Genomic DNA, 19,439 nt, shown 5'->3' with positions numbered 1-19,439 from the left:
GTCGATGTACAAGCTGCCTTAAATACTAAATACCATCGTATACAAAAGCGAGTTGGAAAAACGGAATTTCGATGTCTAATCGATTAGAAACGGTCGATGTACAAGCTGCCTTAAATACTAAATATCATCGTATACAAAAGCGAGTTGGAAAAACGGAATTTCGATGTCTAATCGATTAGAAACGGTCGATGTACAAGCTGCCTTAAATACTAAATACCATCGTATACAAAAGCGAGTTGGAAAAACGGATTTTCGATGTCTAATCGATTAGAAACGGTCGATGTACAAGCTGCCTTAAATACTAAATATCATCGTATACAAAAGCGAGTTGGAAAAACGGAATTTCGATGTCTAATCGATTAGAAACGGTCGATGTACAAGCTGCCTTAAATACTAAATATCATCGTATACAAAAGCGAGTTGGAAAAACGGAATTTCGATGTCTAATCGATTAGAAACGGTCGATGTACAAGCTGCCTTAAATACTAAATATCATCGTATACAAAAGCGAGTTGGAAAAACGGAATTTCGATGTCTAATCGATTAGAAACGGTCGATGTACAAGCTGCCTTAAATACTAAATATCATCGTATACAAAAGCGAGTTGGAAAAACGGAATTTCGATGTCTAATCGATTAGAAACGGTCGATGTACAAGCTGCCTTAAATACTAAATATCATCGTATACAAAAGCGAGTTGGAAAAACGGAATTTCGATGTCTAATCGATTAGAAACGGTCGATGTACAAGCTGCCTTAAATACTAAATATCATCGTATACAAAAGCGAGTTGGAAAAACGGAATTTCGATGTCTAATCGATTAGAAACGGTCGATGTACAAGCTGCCTTAAATACTAAATATCATCGTATACAAAAGCGAGTTGGAAAAACGGAATTTCGATGTCTAATCGATTAGAAACGGTCGATGTACAAGCTGCCTTAAATACTAAATATCATCGTATACAAAAGCGAGTTGGAAAAACGGAATTTCGATGTCTAATCGATTAGAAACGGTCGATGTACAAGCTGCCTTAAATACTAAATATCATCGTATACAAAAGCGAGTTGGAAAAACGGAATTTCGATGTCTAATCGATTAGAAACGGTCGATGTACAAGCTGCCTTAAATACTAAATATCATCGTATACAAAAGCGAGTTGGAAAAACGGAATTTCGATGTCTAATCGATTAGAAACGGTCGATGTACAAGCTGCCTTAAATACTAAATATCATCGTATACAAAAGCGAGTTGGAAAAACGGAATTTCGATGTCTAATCGATTAGAAACGGTCGATGTACAAGCTGCCTTAAATACTAAATATCATCGTATACAAAAGCGAGTTGGAAAAACGGAATTTCGATGTCTAATCGATTAGAAACGGTCGATGTACAAGCTGCCTTAAATACTAAATATCATCGAATACAAAAGCGAGTTGGAAAAACGGAATTAACTTATTTATGAGGATAGTAAATGAAATTTTCGAAAAGATACCTTGTGAAACGGGTTTATTTTCGACGAATTTCTCGAATTAACAGCGACCAGTCTATAAATATAAGGTAGATAACAGAGATATTATTTAATCCCAAGAACTTCGATGTTTCCAATGAATCGTAGCTCTTCACTAGATAAAGCTTCTGCGTTGTTTGAAATTTACCAATTTTAAAAATATAACAAAGGTCAAATATAATTCGAGATAATATAAAAATCCGTTGACGTTTCATAAATATTTTTCTGATGTTTTCCTGACGGTAGTCTCCATCGAACAGGATTTTAGAAAGGGTATGGCAATGCTACTAAGGACTAGAAATAAAATCAGTTTAGGTTTCAAAGTGTTTTGTGTTCTTTTCGTAACTATCGTTTATTTATTTATCGGTAATTTATCGCGTCAACAAGTCAATTATGTCGGAAAATCGGGTAAGTCGAATGATTCATAACCAATTAATTTTTTGTATTAAATCGAATTTTACGTATTCGCTATTAATTGAGAAATTATCGGGGACGATTCCATCGAAGATGCGGTTTCGGAAGAAAATGATTCACATCAGATATAGGTGACTGATTGATTGTCGGCGCACAGCGGCGAGGAATCGGGACTTGGTCGGTGTCCAGGTCCAACAAGAGCTTAGAGAAAAGCGAGGAGTTGTTATGAGTATCTAGGCAGTTAAAACGGGACTTAATACAGCTAATCTTAAGTTTAAAAGTCTAGATACTAACCGAGCAGCCCGTTTCGGTTCTTTTCTTAGATAAAAGGAGAGTGTGGATGCACGGTAGCGATAGAAAAGGACGAGTTTACTTGAAGAAAGAGCCGTGAAGTAGTTCCTGGACGGTTTAGAGGCGTATTAAGAAGGATTAACGGCCAACCGATGAGATATGACATATCAAAATGGTGGAAAATGTGTTTAATTAAATATAAACGGAATTATTTATAAGGGTAATATAATTATGGAATTGTTTTAGAGAAACTACCAGGTCGACAACTTCTAAGTATCAATGACAACGATTCTATAGTTAAGAATTGTACTCCGGCAGCCATTGGGGAATTTCCTCCGGACGGTTTCACAAGACATCAACGTCAAAATGGCGCCGTTATCTTACACGCTTTGCTATGTTGTTATTTGTTTATTTTACTGGCTACTGTTTGCGAAGAATATTTCATTCCGGCCGTCAAAAAATTCTGTAATAGTAAGTGTTTTGTCTGAATCTATAGATAAGCGAATCGGTGACGATTTCAACATCGATTTTTTTTGCGTTTCATCACTAGTTATACCAGAAATGAAAGAAACTTGAGGGTGTGATTTATATTTTTCGTATATCATTCGCCCTTTCGGTTTTACTTTATCGTATTTTCAATATGTTTCTTCGAGTCTTTTCGTCGTTTATTTTCACTATTAATCTTCTAATATTTGATCACTGAATCTTCATTTTCGACTATTTATATTTCAATCAACAATTTCTTAATTTCTGTCTCTCTTTAAATTCTTTTTTCTTCGTCCATTTCTCGATATTTCCACTTTTTTCTTTTGATATTTTCACTCCTCGTGCTTATTTCACTATTTTACTATTAGAATTCAAGACTTTTTCGTTCTTTTCACCTTTTGATTCTTCTTAATCCGTTTTGTTCAATATTTTTAATTAATTTCTTTTGATTTCTCGATATTTTCACTTTTTTCTTTTCTTATTTTCACTTCTTGTGCTTATTTCACTATTAAAATTCGAGACTTTTTCGTTCTTTTCACCTTTTGATTCTTCTTAATTCATTTTGTTCAATATTTTTAATTAATTTGTTTTGATTTCTCGATATTTTCACTTTTTTCTTTTCTTATTTTCACTTCTTGTGCTTATTTCACTATTAAAATTCGAGACTTTTTCGTTCTTTTCACCTTTTGATTCTTCTTAATTCTTTTTGTTCAATATTTTTAATTAATTTGTTTTGATTTCTCGATATTTTCACTTTTTTCTTTTCTTATTTTCACTTCTTGAGCTTATTTCACTATTAAAATTCGAGACTTTTTCGTTCTTTTCACCTTTTGATTCTTCTTAATTCGTTTTGTTCAATATTTTTAATTAATTTGTTTTGATTTCTCGATATTTTCACTTTTTTCTTTTCTTATTTTCACTTCTTGAGCTTATTTCACTATTAAAATTCGAGACTTTTTCGTTCTTTTCACCTTTTGATTCTTCTTAATTCGTTTTGTTCAATATTTTTAATTAATTTGTTTTGATTTCTCGATATTTTCACTTTTTTCTTTTCATATTTTCACTTCTTGTGCTTATTTCACTATTAAAATTCGAGACTTTTTCGTTCTTTTCACATTTGATTCTTCTTAATTCGTTTTGTTCAATATTTTTAATTAATTTGTTTTGTTTTTTCGATATTTTCACTTTTTTCTTTTGATATTTTCACTTCTTGTGCTTATTTCACTATTAAAATTCGAGACTTTTTCGTTCTTTTCACATTTGATTCTTCTTAATTCGTTTTGTTCAATATTTTTAATTAATTTGTTTTGATTTCTCGATATTTTCACTTTTTTCTTTTCATATTTTCACTTCTTGTGCTTATTTCACTATTAAAATTCGAGACTTTTTCGTTCTTTTCACATTTGATTCTTCTTAATTCGTTTTGTTCAATATTTTTAATTAATTTGTTTTGATTTCTCGATATTTTCACTTTTTTCTTTTCATATTTTCACTTCTTGTGCTTATTTCACTATTAAAATTCGAGACTTTTTCGTTCTTTTCACATTTGATTCTTCTTAATTGGTTTTGTTCAATATTTTTAATTAATTTGTTTTGATTTCTCGATATTTTCACTTTTTTCTTTTCTTATTTTCACTTCTTGAGCTTATTTCACTATTAAAATTCGAGACTTTTTCGTTCTTTTCACATTTGATTCTTCTTAATTCGTTTTGTTCAATATTTTTAATTAATTTGTTTTGTTTTTTCGATATTTTCACTTTTTTCTTTTGATATTTTCACTTCTTGTGCTTATTTCACTATTAAAATTCGAGACTTTTTCGTTCTTTTCACCTTTTAATTCTTCTTAAACCGTTATGTTCACTATTTTCAATTTGTTTCTTTTCATTTCTCGATATTTCCATTTTTTTCTACTGATATTTTCACTTCTTGAGCTTATTTCACTATTTTATTATTAAAATTCGAAAGTTTTTCGTTCTTTTCACCTTTTGATTCTTCCTAATTCGTTTTGTTCAATATTTTTAATTAATTTGTTTTGATTTCTCGATATTTTCACTTTTTTCTTTTCATATTTTCACTTCTTGTGCTTATTTCACTATTAAAATTCGAGACTTTTTCGTTCTTTTCACATTTGATTCTTCTTAATCCGTTTTGTTCAATATTTTTTAATAATTTCTTTTGTTTTTTCGATGTTTCCACTTTTTTCTTTTGATATTTTCACTTCTTGTGCTTATTTCAATATTCTACCATTAAAATTCGAAACTTTTTCGTTGTTTTCACCTTTTGATTTTTCTTAATCCGTTTAGTTCACTATTTTTAATTCATTTCTTCCCATTTTCCAATATTTTCACTTTTTACTTTTGATATTTTCACTCCTCGTGCTTATTTCACTATTTTACTATTAAAATTGCAGATTTTTTTGTTCTTACTACCCTACTACGTATTTTTTTCTAATTTTTTCATTTCCTTAATATTAAAAATTCAGTTTTTTGTATTAATTTCATTCTTTATTGTTCTTTTCACTCTTTCATATGACTTTTCACTATTTCACTTTTGTTATTTCCACATTCATTCTTTTATGCTTCAAATTCTTATTTTCCTTAAATCTCATTCTATTTGCTTCTGATATTTATCGCTTCTTTCACTTTATTATCTTGTATCGTTTTCACTATTTTCATTTTCCTAACGCGCAGCCGTTTCAAATTTCCTTCATATTTTCATAGATTTAAAAATGAAAGAAGATATAGCCGGCGCTACCATAATGGCGGTAGCCAGTTCCAGCGCCGAATTATTCATAAATTGCGTGGGTACTTTTGTGACCGAAGGAGATTTGGGGATAGGTACCATCGTCGGTTCAGCAGTATTTAATGTTTTAGCAGTACCCGCGTGCTGCGGTCTTTTCGCCAATATGGTAAGTAGCCGCTAATAGATACACGACACATTCAAACGCTAACCTCGAGTAAATAAAGTCGAAAATAATTATTCTCCCCCAGGTAGAATTAGATTATTTTTAATTGATATTTTGTAGGTTATGGAATTAGAATGGTGGTCAGTGACTAGGGATAGCATTATGTACGCCATTTCCGTTATAACTTTAATTGTAGTTTTACAAGATGGCAAAATATTACTTATGGAAGCGGTTGTTTTAGTTTTAGTTTATTCCCTGTATATATTTTGTGAGTAGAAACTAAAATATTCAATAATTATACTAAAAATACCCCAAATTATATAAACACTTCAAGTTATTGACATAAAATCATTGATAATTTAAATAAAATTCAAACGTTTGACATAAAAATTTAAATAAAAATCCAAAATATTCATCAGGTTTTTTATTTTTATTATTTGAATGTACGTCATCATATGCACTTGATTGATAAGTTGTTATTCAAATTTATATTGTTAAATCGCACTTGATAGATACTAATTATTTAAATAATTACACTGGTCGACAAAAAAAAATTGTTTGTAGTAAATACAAATACGAAAATATGAAAAAAATCATTTATAACGTAGGGTTTTTCCAGAACATTATTCATTGGTAAAATATTTTAAAATTTATTGAAAAAAATAATATTGATCCCCCCTTGATAAAATTACCTATGCAACGTTGTCAGTTTTACGTGATTTTCAATAGATATACCGAAATAATCTGATTTTATTAACGTTTTTTGCAATAATTTGCTTATCATATATTTTTTTTTATTATTTAACGCGTAATTTCATTTTAAAAATAAAGTTCTCGCCTCTGGCCCATGCAACGTTGTCAGTTTTACGTGATTTTCAATAGATATACCGAAATAATCTGATTTTATTAACGTTTTTTGCAATAATTTGCTTATCATATATTTTTTTTTATTATTTAACGCGTAATTTCATTTTAAAAATAAAGTTCTCGCCTCTGGCCCATGCAACGTTGTCAGTTTTACGTGATTTTCAATAGATATACCGAAATAATCTGATTTTATTAACGTTTTTTGCAATAATTTGCTTATCATATATTTTTTTTTATTATTTAACGCGTAATTTCATTTTAAAAATAAAGTTCTCGCCTCTGGCCCATGCAACGTTGTCAGTTTTACGTGATTTTCAATAGATATACCGAAATAATCTGATTTTATTAACGTTTTTTGCAATAATTTGCTTATCATATATTTTTTTTTATTATTTAACGCGTAATTTCATTTTAAAAATAAAGTTCTCGCCTCTGGCCCATGCAACGTTGTCAGTTTTACGTGATTTTCAATAGATATACCGAAATAATCTGATTTTATTAACGTTTTTTGCAATAATTTGCTTATCATATATTTTTTTTTATTATTTAACGCGTAATTTCATTTTAAAAATAAAGTTCTCGCCTCTGGCCCATGCAACGTTGTCAGTTTTACGTGATTTTCAATAGATATACCGAAATAATCTGATTTTATTAACGTTTTTTGCAATAATTTGCTTATCATATATTTTTTTTTATTATTTAACGCGTAATTTCATTTTAAAAATAAAGTTCTCGCCTCTGGCCCATGCAACGTTGTCAGTTTTACGTGATTTTCAATAGATATATCGAAATAATCTGATTTTATTAACGTTTTTTGCAATAATTTGCTTATCATATATTTTTTTTTATTATTTAACGCGTAATTTCATTTTAAAAATAAAGTTCTCGCCTCTGGCCCATGCAACGTTGTCAGTTTTACGTGATTTTCAATAGATATACCGAAATAATCTGATTTTATTAACGTTTTTTGCAATAATTTGCTTATCATATATTTTTTTTTATTATTTAACGCGTAATTTCATTTTAAAAATAAAGTTCTCGCCTCTGGCCCATGCAACGTTGTCAGTTTTACGTGATTTTCAATAGATATATCGAAATAATCTGATTTTATTAACGTTTTTTGCAATAATTTGCTTATCATATATTTTTTTTTATTATTTAACGCGTAATTTCCTTTTAAAAATAAAGTTCTCGCCTCTGGCCCATGCAACGTTGTCAGTTTTACGTGATTTTCAATAGATATACCGAAATAATCTGATTTTATTAACGTTTTTTGCAATAATTTGCTTATCATATATTTTTTTTTATTATTTAACGCGTAATTTCATTTTAAAAATAAAGTTCTCGCCTGTGGCCCATGCAACGTTGTCAGTTTTACGTGATTTTCAATAGATATACCGAAATAATCTGATTTTATTAACGTTTTTTGCAATAATTTGCTTATCATATATTTTTTTTTATTATTTAACGCGTAATTTCATTTTAAAAATAAAGTTCTCGCCTGTGGCCCATGCAACGTTGTCAGTTTTACGTGATTTTCAATAGATATACCGAAATAATCTGATTTTATTAACGTTTTTTGCAATAATTTGCTTATCATATATTTTTTTTTATTATTTAACGCGTAATTTCATTTTAAAAATAAAGTTCTCGCCTCTGGCACATGCAACGTTGTCAGTTTTACGTGATTTTCAATAGATATACCGAAATAATCTGATTTTATTAACGTTTTTTGCAATAATTTGCTTATCATATATTTTTTTTTATTATTTAACGCGTAATTTCATTTTAAAAATAAAGTTCTCGCCTCTGGCCCATGCAACGTTGTCAGTTTTACGTGATTTTCAATAGATATACCGAAATAATCTGATTTTATTAACGTTTTTTGCAATAATTTGCTTATCATATATTTTTTTTATTATTTAACGCGTAATTTCATTTTAAAAATAAAGTTCTCGCCTCTGGCCCATGCAACGTTGTCAGTTTTACGTGATTTTCAATAGATATACCGAAATAATCAGATTTTATTAACGTTTTTTGCAATAATTTGCTTATCATATATTTTTTTTATTATTTAACGCGTAATTTCATTTTAAAAATAAAGTTCTCGCCTCTGGCCCATGCAACGTTGTCAGTTTTACGTGATTTTCAATAGATATACCGAAATAATCTGATTTTATTAACGTTTTTTGCAATAATTTGCTTATCATATATTTTTTTTATTATTTAACGCGTAATTTCATTTTAAAAATAAAGTTCTCGCCTCTGGCCCATGCAACGTTGTCAGTTTTACGTGATTTTCAATAGATATACCGAAATAATCTGATTTTATTAACGTTTTTTGCAATAATTTGCTTATCATATATTTTTTTTATTATTTATCGCGTAATTTCATTTTAAAAATAAAGTTCTCGCCTCTGGCCCATGCAACGTTGTCAGTTTTACGTGATTTTCAATAGATATACCGAAATAATATGATTTTATTAACGTTTTTTGCAATAATTTGCTTATCATATATTTTTTTTATTATTTAACGCGTAATTTCATTTTAAAAATAAAGTTCTCGCCTCTGGCCCATGCAACGTTGTCAGTTTTACGTGATTTTCAATAGATATACCGAAATAATCTGATTTTATTAACGTTTTTTGCAATAATTTGCTTATCATATATTTTTTTTATTATTTAACGCGTAATTTCATTTTAAAAATAAAGTTCTCGCCTCTGGCCCATGCAACGTTGTCAGTTTTACGTGATTTTCAATAGATATACCGAAATAATCTGATTTTATTAACGTTTTTTGCAATAATTTGCTTATCATATATTTTTTTTATTATTTAACGCGTAATTTCATTTTAAAAATAAAGTTCTCGCCTCTGGCCCATGCAACGTTGTCAGTTTTACGTGATTTTCAATAGATATACCGAAATAATCTGATTTTATTAACGTTTTTTGCAATAATTTGCTTATCATATATTTTTTTTATTATTTAACGCGTAATTTCATTTTAAAAATAAAGTTCTCGCCTCTGGCCCATGCAACGTTGTCAGTTTTACGTGATTTTCAATAGATATACCGAAATAATCAGATTTTATTAACGTTTTTTGCAATAATTTGCTTATCATATATTTTTTTTATTATTTAACGCGTAATTTCATTTTAAAAATAAAGTTCTCGCCTCTGGCCCATGCAACGTTGTCAGTTTTACGTGATTTTCAATAGATATACCGAAATAATCTGATTTTATTAACGTTTTTTGCAATAATTTGCTTATCATATATTTTTTTTATTATTTAACGCGTAATTTCATTTTAAAAATAAAGTTCTCGCCTCTGGCCCATGCAACGTTGTCAGTTTTACGTGATTTTCAATAGATATACCGAAATAATCTGATTTTATTAACGTTTTTTGCAATAATTTGCTTATCATATATTTTTTTTATTATTTATCGCGTAATTTCATTTTAAAAATAAAGTTCTCGCCTCTGGCCCATGCAACGTTGTCAGTTTTACGTGATTTTCAATAGATATACCGAAATAATATGATTTTATTAACGTTTTTTGCAATAATTTGCTTATCATATATTTTTTTTATTATTTAACGCGTAATTTCATTTTAAAAATAAAGTTCTCGCCTCTGGCCCATGCAACGTTGTCAGTTTTACGTGATTTTCAATAGATATACCGAAATAATCTGATTTTATTAACGTTTTTTGCAATAATTTGCTTATCATATATTTTTTTTATTATTTAACGCGTAATTTCATTTTAAAAATAAAGTTCTCGCCTCTGGCCCATGCAACGTTGTCAGTTTTACGTGATTTTCAATAGATATACCGAAATAATTTGATTTTATTAACGTTTTTTGCAATAATTTGCTTATCATATATTTTTTTTTATTATTTAACGCGTAATTTCATTTTAAAAATAAAGTTCTCGCCTCTGGCCCATGCAACGTTGTCAGTTTTACGTGATTTTCAATAGATATATCGAAATAATCTGATTTTATTAACGTTTCTTGCAATAATTTGCTTGTCATATATTTTTTTTTATTATTTAACGCGTAATTTCATTTTAAAAATAAAGTTCTCGCCTCTGGCCCATGCAACGTTGTCAGTTTTACGTGATTTTCAATAGATATACCGAAATAATCTGATTTTATTAACGTTTCTTGCAATAATTTGCTTGTCATATATTTTTTTTTATTATTTAACGCGTAATTTCATTTTAAAAATAAAGTTCTCGCCTATGGCCCATGCAACGTTGTCAGTTTTACGTGATTTTCAATAGATATATCGAAATAATCTGATTTTATTAACGTTTTTTGCAATAATTTGCTTATCATATATTTTTTTTTATTATTTAACGCGTAATTTCATTTTAAAAATAAAGTTCTCGCCTGTGGCCCATGCAACGTTGTCAGTTTTACGTGATTTTCAATAGATATACCGAAATAATCTGATTTTATTAACGTTTTTTGCAATAATTTGCTTATCATATATTTTTTTTTATTATTTAACGCGTAATTTCATTTTAAAAATAAAGTTCTCGCCTATGGCCCATGCAACGTTGTCAGTTTTACGTGATTTTCAATAGATATATCGAAATAATCTGATTTTATTAACGTTTCTTGCAATAATTTGCTTGTCATATATTTTTTTTTATTATTTAACGCGTAATTTCATTTTAAAAATAAAGTTCTCGCCTCTGGCCCATGCAACGTTGTCAGTTTTACGTGATTTTCAATAGATATACCGAAATAATCTGATTTTATTAACGTTTCTTGCAATAATTTGCTTGTCATATATTTTTTTTTATTATTTAACGCGTAATTTCATTTTAAAAATAAAGTTCTCGCCTATGGCCCATGCAACGTTGTCAGTTTTACGTGATTTTCAATAGATATATCGAAATAATCTGATTTTATTAACGTTTTTTGCAATAATTTGCTTATCATATATTTTTTTTTATTATTTAACGCGTAATTTCATTTTAAAAATAAAGTTCTCGCCTGTGGCCCATGCAACGTTGTCAGTTTTACGTGATTTTCAATAGATATACCGAAATAATCTGATTTTATTAACGTTTTTTGCAATAATTTGCTTATCATATATTTTTTTTTATTATTTAACGCGTAATTTCATTTTAAAAATAAAGTTCTCGCCTGTGGCCCATGCAACGTTGTCAGTTTTACGTGATTTTCAATAGATATATCGAAATAATTTGATTTTATTAACGTTTTTTGCAATAATTTGCTTATCATATATTTTTTTTTATTATTTAACGCGTAATTTCATTTTAAAAATAAAGTTCTCGCCTGTGGCCCATGCAACGTTGTCAGTTTTACGTGATTTTCAATAGATATACCGAAATAATTTGATTTTATTAACGTTTTTCGCAATAATTTTTGCATTTTCTCATATAAATAATCTCGTAATTTCAGTGATGTTTTTCAATAGAAGTCTCAGTAAAATAGCGCACAGATGCGTGTCGAAATTGAGGAGAAGGAAATATTATGTCGAGGTTATGGGAGAAACGCACCCATTACTTTACCGTAAAAACGGCAAATACCAAGGAATCGAAGAGATATTGCAAGAAGATATCACTTTGGAAGATTGCGAAAAATTCGGTGCGGATTTTATCATTTTTGTATTTTTTTCAAAAAAAAAAAAAAAGAAAAACTCACGATTTTAATAATTGTAGATGAATCGACGAAAATATGGAAATGGCCCAAAGACGAATCGCTCAAAGGACAAATTTGGTGGACGCTCATATGGCCCATATCTTTTTTACTTCACGTCACAATTCCAGATTGTAGAAAATACCAAAAACTTTACGTCATCACTTTTATTATGTGTATATTTTGGATTGGAAGTACTTCCTATGTAGTATCGTGGCTTATTACAACTATAGGTAAGTAAATAATCAATTTTTATATACGAGGTATGTTCCAGAAGTACTTGGCCTGACCTAAAGATGGAATACACAAGTTTGAAAAGCTAGCAGACATTTTAGACATTCCAGAAAGTAGTTCACAAGATGGATGTCGCGTTTTGATCACAATGGAACGAAAACAGCGTCGTGGAGATGTTTCCAACGAATTTTTTACCAAAATGAAGCCGTGGGTCCATAATTTCACATCCAACAATCAAAACAATGGATTGAACTAGAAAGAACCGGTTTCAAAGACTGTTCCATCGGCAAACAAGTTCATGGCGTCGGTTTTTTTTAGGATTTGCGTATAAATAATCGTTTACGTCATAGTATGTTGAAAATATTTTTGCTGGAAGTTTAATTTTGAGGTTAGAAAACGGGAAAAATTCGTTTGGGGCAGATGTGGATGTTTGACCAATTTGAAATTCAAATATACTGAGTAGTGACGTCATCTTTAGGTAGAAACTCGAACTATCTGTGCAGAAATATCAACGGGGGGTTCCGGAAACGTTAATTTAACTTTTGAAATTTGAATCTTGATTTAATTTTTTGGCTACGACATAAAAAAGTGTTTGTACGTTAGTAGTCGGAAATTCTGATCTAGAAACCGGTTTTTTTTGCTAATTCAATTGTTTTTTCATTATTGACAGGAGATACTTTGAATATCGCCGATTCGGTGATGGGGTTAACATTTTTGGCGGCCGGAACCAGTGTACCTGAAGCCGTATCAAGCGTTATAGTCACTAAACAAGGTAAAAAAATATATAAATATATATATATATATATAAAAAAACAGTTTCAATATAATTCTGAAATATCTATTTTTCAAGGTCACGCTACAATGGGGATCAGCAGTTCGATAGGATCGAATACTTTCGATATTTTATTATGTCTCGGTATACCTTGGTTGATAAAAGCGGCGTTTTATCCGAAAATACCCGGGCAACATTGGGTGGAAATACATTCCGAAGGCATTAACATAAGCGCTTGCGCCCTATTATCCACGTTAATTATATTTTATGTTAGTTTAACCGTCAATAAATTCAAGTAAGTATTCGATTTCTAATTACATTTTTGCTTTCGAAATTCGAGACATTCCTGATATCCCCTAATCTAATTAATTATTCGAAAGCTCGGAAATATATTAGAGTTAGTACATTTCGCCACAATCCCACAACGAATACGCTTGAAATATATTAGAGTTAGTACACTTTGCTACAATCCCACAACGAAAAATCTTGAAATATATTAGAGTTAGTACATTTCTCCACAATCCCACAACGAAAACGTTTGAAATATATTAGAGTCAGTACACTTCGCCACAATCCCATAACGAAAACGCTTGAAATATATTAGAGTCAGTACACTTCGCTACAATCCCACAACGAAAACGCTTGAAATATATTAGAGTCAGTACACTTCGCCACAATCCCACAACGAAAACGCTTGAAATATATTAGAGTCAGTACACTTCGCCACAATCCCATAACGAAAACGCTTGAAATATATTAGAGTTCGTACACTTCGCTACAATCCCATAACGAAAACGCTTGAAATATATTAGAGTCAGTACACTTCGCCACAATCCCATAACGAAAACGCTTGAAATATATTAGAGTCAGTACACTTCGCCACAATCCCATAACGAAAACGCTTGAAATATATTAGAGTCAGTACACTTCGCCACAATCCCATAACGAAAACGCTTGAAATATATTAGAGTTCGTACACTTCGCTACAATCCCATAACGAAAACGCTTGACATATATTAGAGTCAGTACACTTCGCCACAATCCCATAACGAAAACGCTTGAAATATATTAGAGTTAGTACATTTCGCCACAATCCCACAACGATTACGCTCGAAATCTATTAGAGTTCGTACACTTCGCTATAATTCCACAACGAAAACGCTCGAAATATATTAGAGTTCGTACACTTCGCCACAATCCCACAACGAAAACGCTCGAAATCTATTAGAGTTAGTACACTTCGCCATAATCCCACTACAAAAACGCTCGAAATATATTAGAGTTAGTACACTTTGCTACAATCCCACAACGAATACGCTTGAAATATATTAGAGTTAGTACACTTCGCCACAATCCCACAACGAAAACGTTTGAAATATATTAGAGTTAGTACCTTTCTCCACAATCCCACAACGAATACGCTTGAAATATATTAAAGTTAGTACCTTTCTCCACAATCCCACAACGATTACGCTTGAAATATATTAGAGTTAGTACCTTTCTCCACAATCCCATAACGAAAACGCTCGAAATATATTAGAGTTAGTACACTTCGCCACAATTTCACTACAAAAACGCTCGAAATACATTAGAGTTAGTAAACTTTGCTAAAATCCCACAACGAAAACGCTTGAAATATATTAGAGTTAGTACACTTCGCCACAATCCCACAACGAAAACGTTTGAAATATATTAGAGTTAGTACCTTTCTCCACAATCCCACAACGAATACGCTTGAAATATATTAAAGTTAGTACCTTTCTCCACAATCCCACAACGATTACGCTTGAAATATATTAGAGTTAGTACCTTTCTCCACAATCCCATAACGAAAACGCTCGAAATATATTAGAGTTAGTACACTTCGCCACAATTTCACTACAAAAACGCTCGAAATACATTAGAGTTAGTAAACTTTGCTACAATCCCACAACGAATACGCTTGAAATATATTAGAGTTAGTACACTTCGCCACAATCCCACAACGAAAACGTTTGAAATATATTAGAGTTAGTACCTTTCTCCACAATCCCACAACGAATACGCTTGAAATATATTAAAGTTAGTACCTTTCTCCACAATCCCACAACGATTACGCTTGAAATATATTAGAGTTAGTACCTTTCTCCACAATCCCATAACGAAAACGCTCGAAATATATTAGAGTTAGTACACTTCGCCACAATTTCACTACAAAAACGCTCGAAATACATTAGAGTTAGTAAACTTTGCTAAAATCCCACAACGAAAACGCTTGAAATATATTTAGATAGTTGTTTATTTTTCGAATGTATACAATTTTGAGACGCGATTAGCTTCAATTAACAGAGAAAGGAAAAAATGTAGTTTGATGGAATAGACAAAAATATTAACCAGCGTACGTTCCAAACCTCAATCCAATTGAGCTTGTTTGGGACAAATCAAGTAGAAAGTTAAGGAACGGAAACAAAATTTTGAAAATTCTGTTTCAACTTATCGATATTCGATTCTTCTTCTTCGATCTCCCAAAGGCGATCTGATATCAGTTTCGAGCCACTCCAAACAATTGTTTTATATCTTTATCCATTCCTGGTTGTTCCTTTTCAAATTTTAATTTACTCTTCACGTACGACAATTTTTGACATCTAGCAGTTGCCATTTTCTCCTGCGATCTTGACACATCAGATTCGTGCACCAGCACAGACTAAATATGATATTTAAACAATCCTAATCACAGTTTTAAGATCAGATCGTCTTCTGGAAAGTTGTATCTATCAATTCGATCCTGATGTGGCGTCCAAAGTGTTTATTTATTCATTTCATGAAAGACTTTGACCGAATCGTATTTGTCATATGTTTGTTCAATGTAATATAAAGTGAGGTTAGTTAAAACGTTGTTTTCGTTAATAAATCTGATCGTGGCTCGCGTCTCGTGTAAACCCACCATTAATGCGATTTGTTTTATTTATTTATTTTTTATTTCGTTTCAGGTTAGATTGGAAAATAGGATTGACGTGTCTTGTTGTTTATTTGTCGTTTCTTATATTGGCGTCACTAGTCGAACTAAATGTATTTTTTATTGTTAATTTACCCACGTGTGATCATTGATATTTTATTTATTATTATACCCAGTTATTAAACGATATTAATATAAAAAAAAATGAATTTTCCTAAATTTTAACAACAATTTTCGAATTTACCGCTACCAAAACGTTCGATATTGTAGAAGTGAAGGAAATTCTTGAAAACGGGCTCTGTTGTCGACGCGCCGCGTTCCGGCGATAGCAGAAAAGCGCGCACGAGTTTACCGCGCACTTCACAAAGATGATTTCGATCGCATCGAGAACCACGTGACTAGAATTATCCGGAAATGGTCGGAAATTTACGTGGGCAAATGGAAAACGATGAAACACTCGTCATTTTATACAGGATGGAGCTTCGCCGCATCTTAATGTTTATTTTGGATAATGGATGATTATTTGAGTGATCTCAAACTCTATTATTTTTTTTGTGGGGCCCTTCTCAATTTTGAAACCTTTTTTGTAATTTTTTTTTAATAAATTCGATTTGACTTCACTTCATACGTTGTGTAAATTATTTAATTCCCGTGTAAATATTTTCGTAATATATTGTTTAAAAAAAAAAAAGTAATTAACTTGATCAATCGTTATAGATTATTTATCAAAAATATATTGACGCAATTATTTGTTATCAAATAAGTACCACCAGCGATTGATTTGTACAATTTTTTTTTTACCTTCCATATCATTTTATGAATAATAAAAAAAAACTATGAATATGTAAAACAGCGCAGCAGGTTTTAAAGGCTTAAAGTATCTCCAATACTTTTCTCCAAACTCCACAATAGCATTAAGTCAGATCTGTAAGACGTGGACGCCATTTTCTTCTAGGTTTCATAGAGCTCCAACTATTCGATTACCTCTAGTCAATATCCCAAGAAAAGTTTGCGGAAAGGATCAGATTCCTTACGAAAATAGTCTCTCCACAGGTCTTGGTCACATTGGGGAATCGACTCCAGGACTTCACTGGCAGGAAACTTCGGTTGTAGGCTCTCCACAGGTCTTGGTAACATTGGGGAATCGACTCCAGGACTTCACTGGCAGGAAACTTCGGTTGTAGGCTCTCCACAGGTCTTGGTAACATTGGGGAATCCACTCCTCGACTTTACTAAACGAATCATCATTCAAAGTCTCTCCCCAGGTCTTGGTCACATTGGGGAATCGACTCCAGGACTTCACTGGCAGGAACCTTCGGTTGTAGGCTCTCCACAGGTCTTGGTCACATTGGGAAATCGACTCCAGGACTTCACTGGCAGGAAACTTCGGTTGTAGGCTCTCCACAGGTCTTGGTAACATTGGGGAATCCACTCCTCGACTTTACTAAACGAATCATCATTCAAAGTCTCTCCCCAGGTCTTGGTCACATTGGGGAATCGACTCCAGGACTTCACTGGCAGGAAACTTCGGTTGTAGGCTCTCCACAGGTCTTGGTAACATTGGGGAATCCACTCCTCGACTTTACTAAACGAATCATCATTCAAAGTCTCTCCCCAGGTCTTGGTCACATTGAGGAATCGACTCCAGGACTTCACTGGCAGGAACCTTCGGTTGTAGGCTCTCCACAGGTCTTGGTCACATTGGGAAATCGACTCCTCGACTTTACCATACAAATCCTCATTCATAGTCTCTCCCCAGGTCTTGGTCACATTGGGGAATCGACTCCAGGACTTCACTGGCAGGAACCTTCGGTTGTAGGCTCTCCACAGGTCTTGGTCACATTGGGAAATCGACTCCTCGACTTTACCATACAAATCCTCATTCATAGTCTCTCCCCAGGTCTTGGTAACATTGGGGAATCCACTCCTCGACTTTACCATACAAATCCTCATTCAAAGTCTCTCCCCAGGTCTTGGTCACATTGGGGAATCGACTCCAGGACTTCACTGGCAGGAACCTTCGGTTGTAGGCTCTCCACAGGTCTTGGTAACATTGGGGAATCCACTCCTCGACTTTACTAAACGAATCCTCATTCAAAGTCTCTCCACAGGTCTTGGTCACATTGGGGAATCCACTCCAGGACTTCACTGGCAGGAACCTTCGGTTGGTAGGCTTTGTACCTTTTCTGATTTCTTGTTTTGCTTCATTTTGGATCTGGTCACTTTCAGTCACAACTTCCACGAAGCTTACGCCAAGATTTTCGTAAAGTGTAAGGTTTCAATACCTCCAATGAATCAACATCTTCCACGTTAAAGGATTTCGTCGATTCGAATCTGTTGAAACCTTTTTCGGATTGATATAAAGCTTCTTTAACCATTTGGTAAGTTCCTGATCCGTTAGTTGGATAATTGGTGTGTCTTTTAGTGGTAAGAAGACAGATTTGATGTCTCTTTTCAGTAATTTTTCCTCGGATTGATGTGGTGGTGATTCATCGACCAGCAACTCAGCACGAACTGGGAATTTTGATTCCAGTACTCAATTATGGACCCAGATATCGAGGTGTCTTTCGTACTTTCTTGGCAATGCGTTGTCAAGCAGTTCAATGTTTTGCTTGCTATCGACATATTTGAAATTTCTACTGTACTAAAGATAGAACCAGTTGGAAATTGCTTGAACACAGTCCAGAAAACGTAAAACCACAAAATTTAATACAGCAGGTGAAAATTATAGGGAGAGACTTGTTCTGACATACTAATTTCTTATTTAAAATTAGACAACGCTGCACGAATGGGAAACAACGACGTAGTTGAGCGATTCCAAGTGTCTAAGTTCCCTCAAATTACTTTTATTTCATATTAATATGATTTTTAAGAATCATATAATGATCCAGTCAACTTCTATGCGTTAATATTGTACACTGACCGTTCCTAATGGGAATCAACGACGTAGTTAAGCGATTCCAATTGTCTAACCTCCCTCAAATTACTTTTATTTCATATTAATATGATTTTTAAGAATCATATAATGATCCAGTCAACTTCTATGCGTTAATATTGTACACTGACCGTTCCTAATGGGAATCAACGTCGTAGTTAAGCGATTCCAAGTGTCTAACCTCCATCAAATTACTTTTATTTTATATTAATATGATTTTTGAGAATCATATAATAATCCAGTCAACTTTTATGCGTTAATATTGTACACTGACCGTTCCTAATGGGAATCAACGTCGTAGTTAAGCGATTCCAAGTGTCTAAGCTCCATCAAATTACTTTTATTTTATATTAATATGATTTTTAAGAATCGTATAATAATCCAGTCAACTTCTATGCGTTAATATTGTACACTGACC

At 31.8% G+C, this 19,439-nt stretch overlaps 1 protein-coding gene across 1 annotated transcript; it reads left to right on the top strand.

Annotated features, from left to right (window-relative positions):
- Positions 1-1,602: 1,602 nt before the first annotated feature.
- LOC130902613 (sodium/potassium/calcium exchanger 3-like) lies at positions 1,603-16,711 on the top strand. The gene is made up of 9 exons (XM_057814848.1): positions 1,603-1,914; positions 2,458-2,682; positions 5,418-5,605; positions 5,723-5,870; positions 11,909-12,094; positions 12,169-12,378; positions 13,050-13,151; positions 13,230-13,446; positions 16,121-16,711. The coding sequence occupies exons 1-9, from the start codon at positions 1,782-1,784 to the stop codon at positions 16,236-16,238; spliced, it is 1,527 nt and encodes a 508-aa protein (XP_057670831.1). The 5' UTR covers positions 1,603-1,781; the 3' UTR covers positions 16,239-16,711.
- The last annotated feature ends 2,728 nt before the right edge of the window (positions 16,712-19,439 follow it).

Source organism: Diorhabda carinulata, chromosome X, assembly GCF_026250575.1.
Source record: "Diorhabda carinulata isolate Delta chromosome X, icDioCari1.1, whole genome shotgun sequence".
Taxonomy (NCBI): Eukaryota; Metazoa; Arthropoda; class Insecta; order Coleoptera; family Chrysomelidae; genus Diorhabda; species Diorhabda carinulata.
Note: the sequence above shows the minus strand (reverse complement) of the source record. Positions and strands in the feature narration are given on the sequence as shown.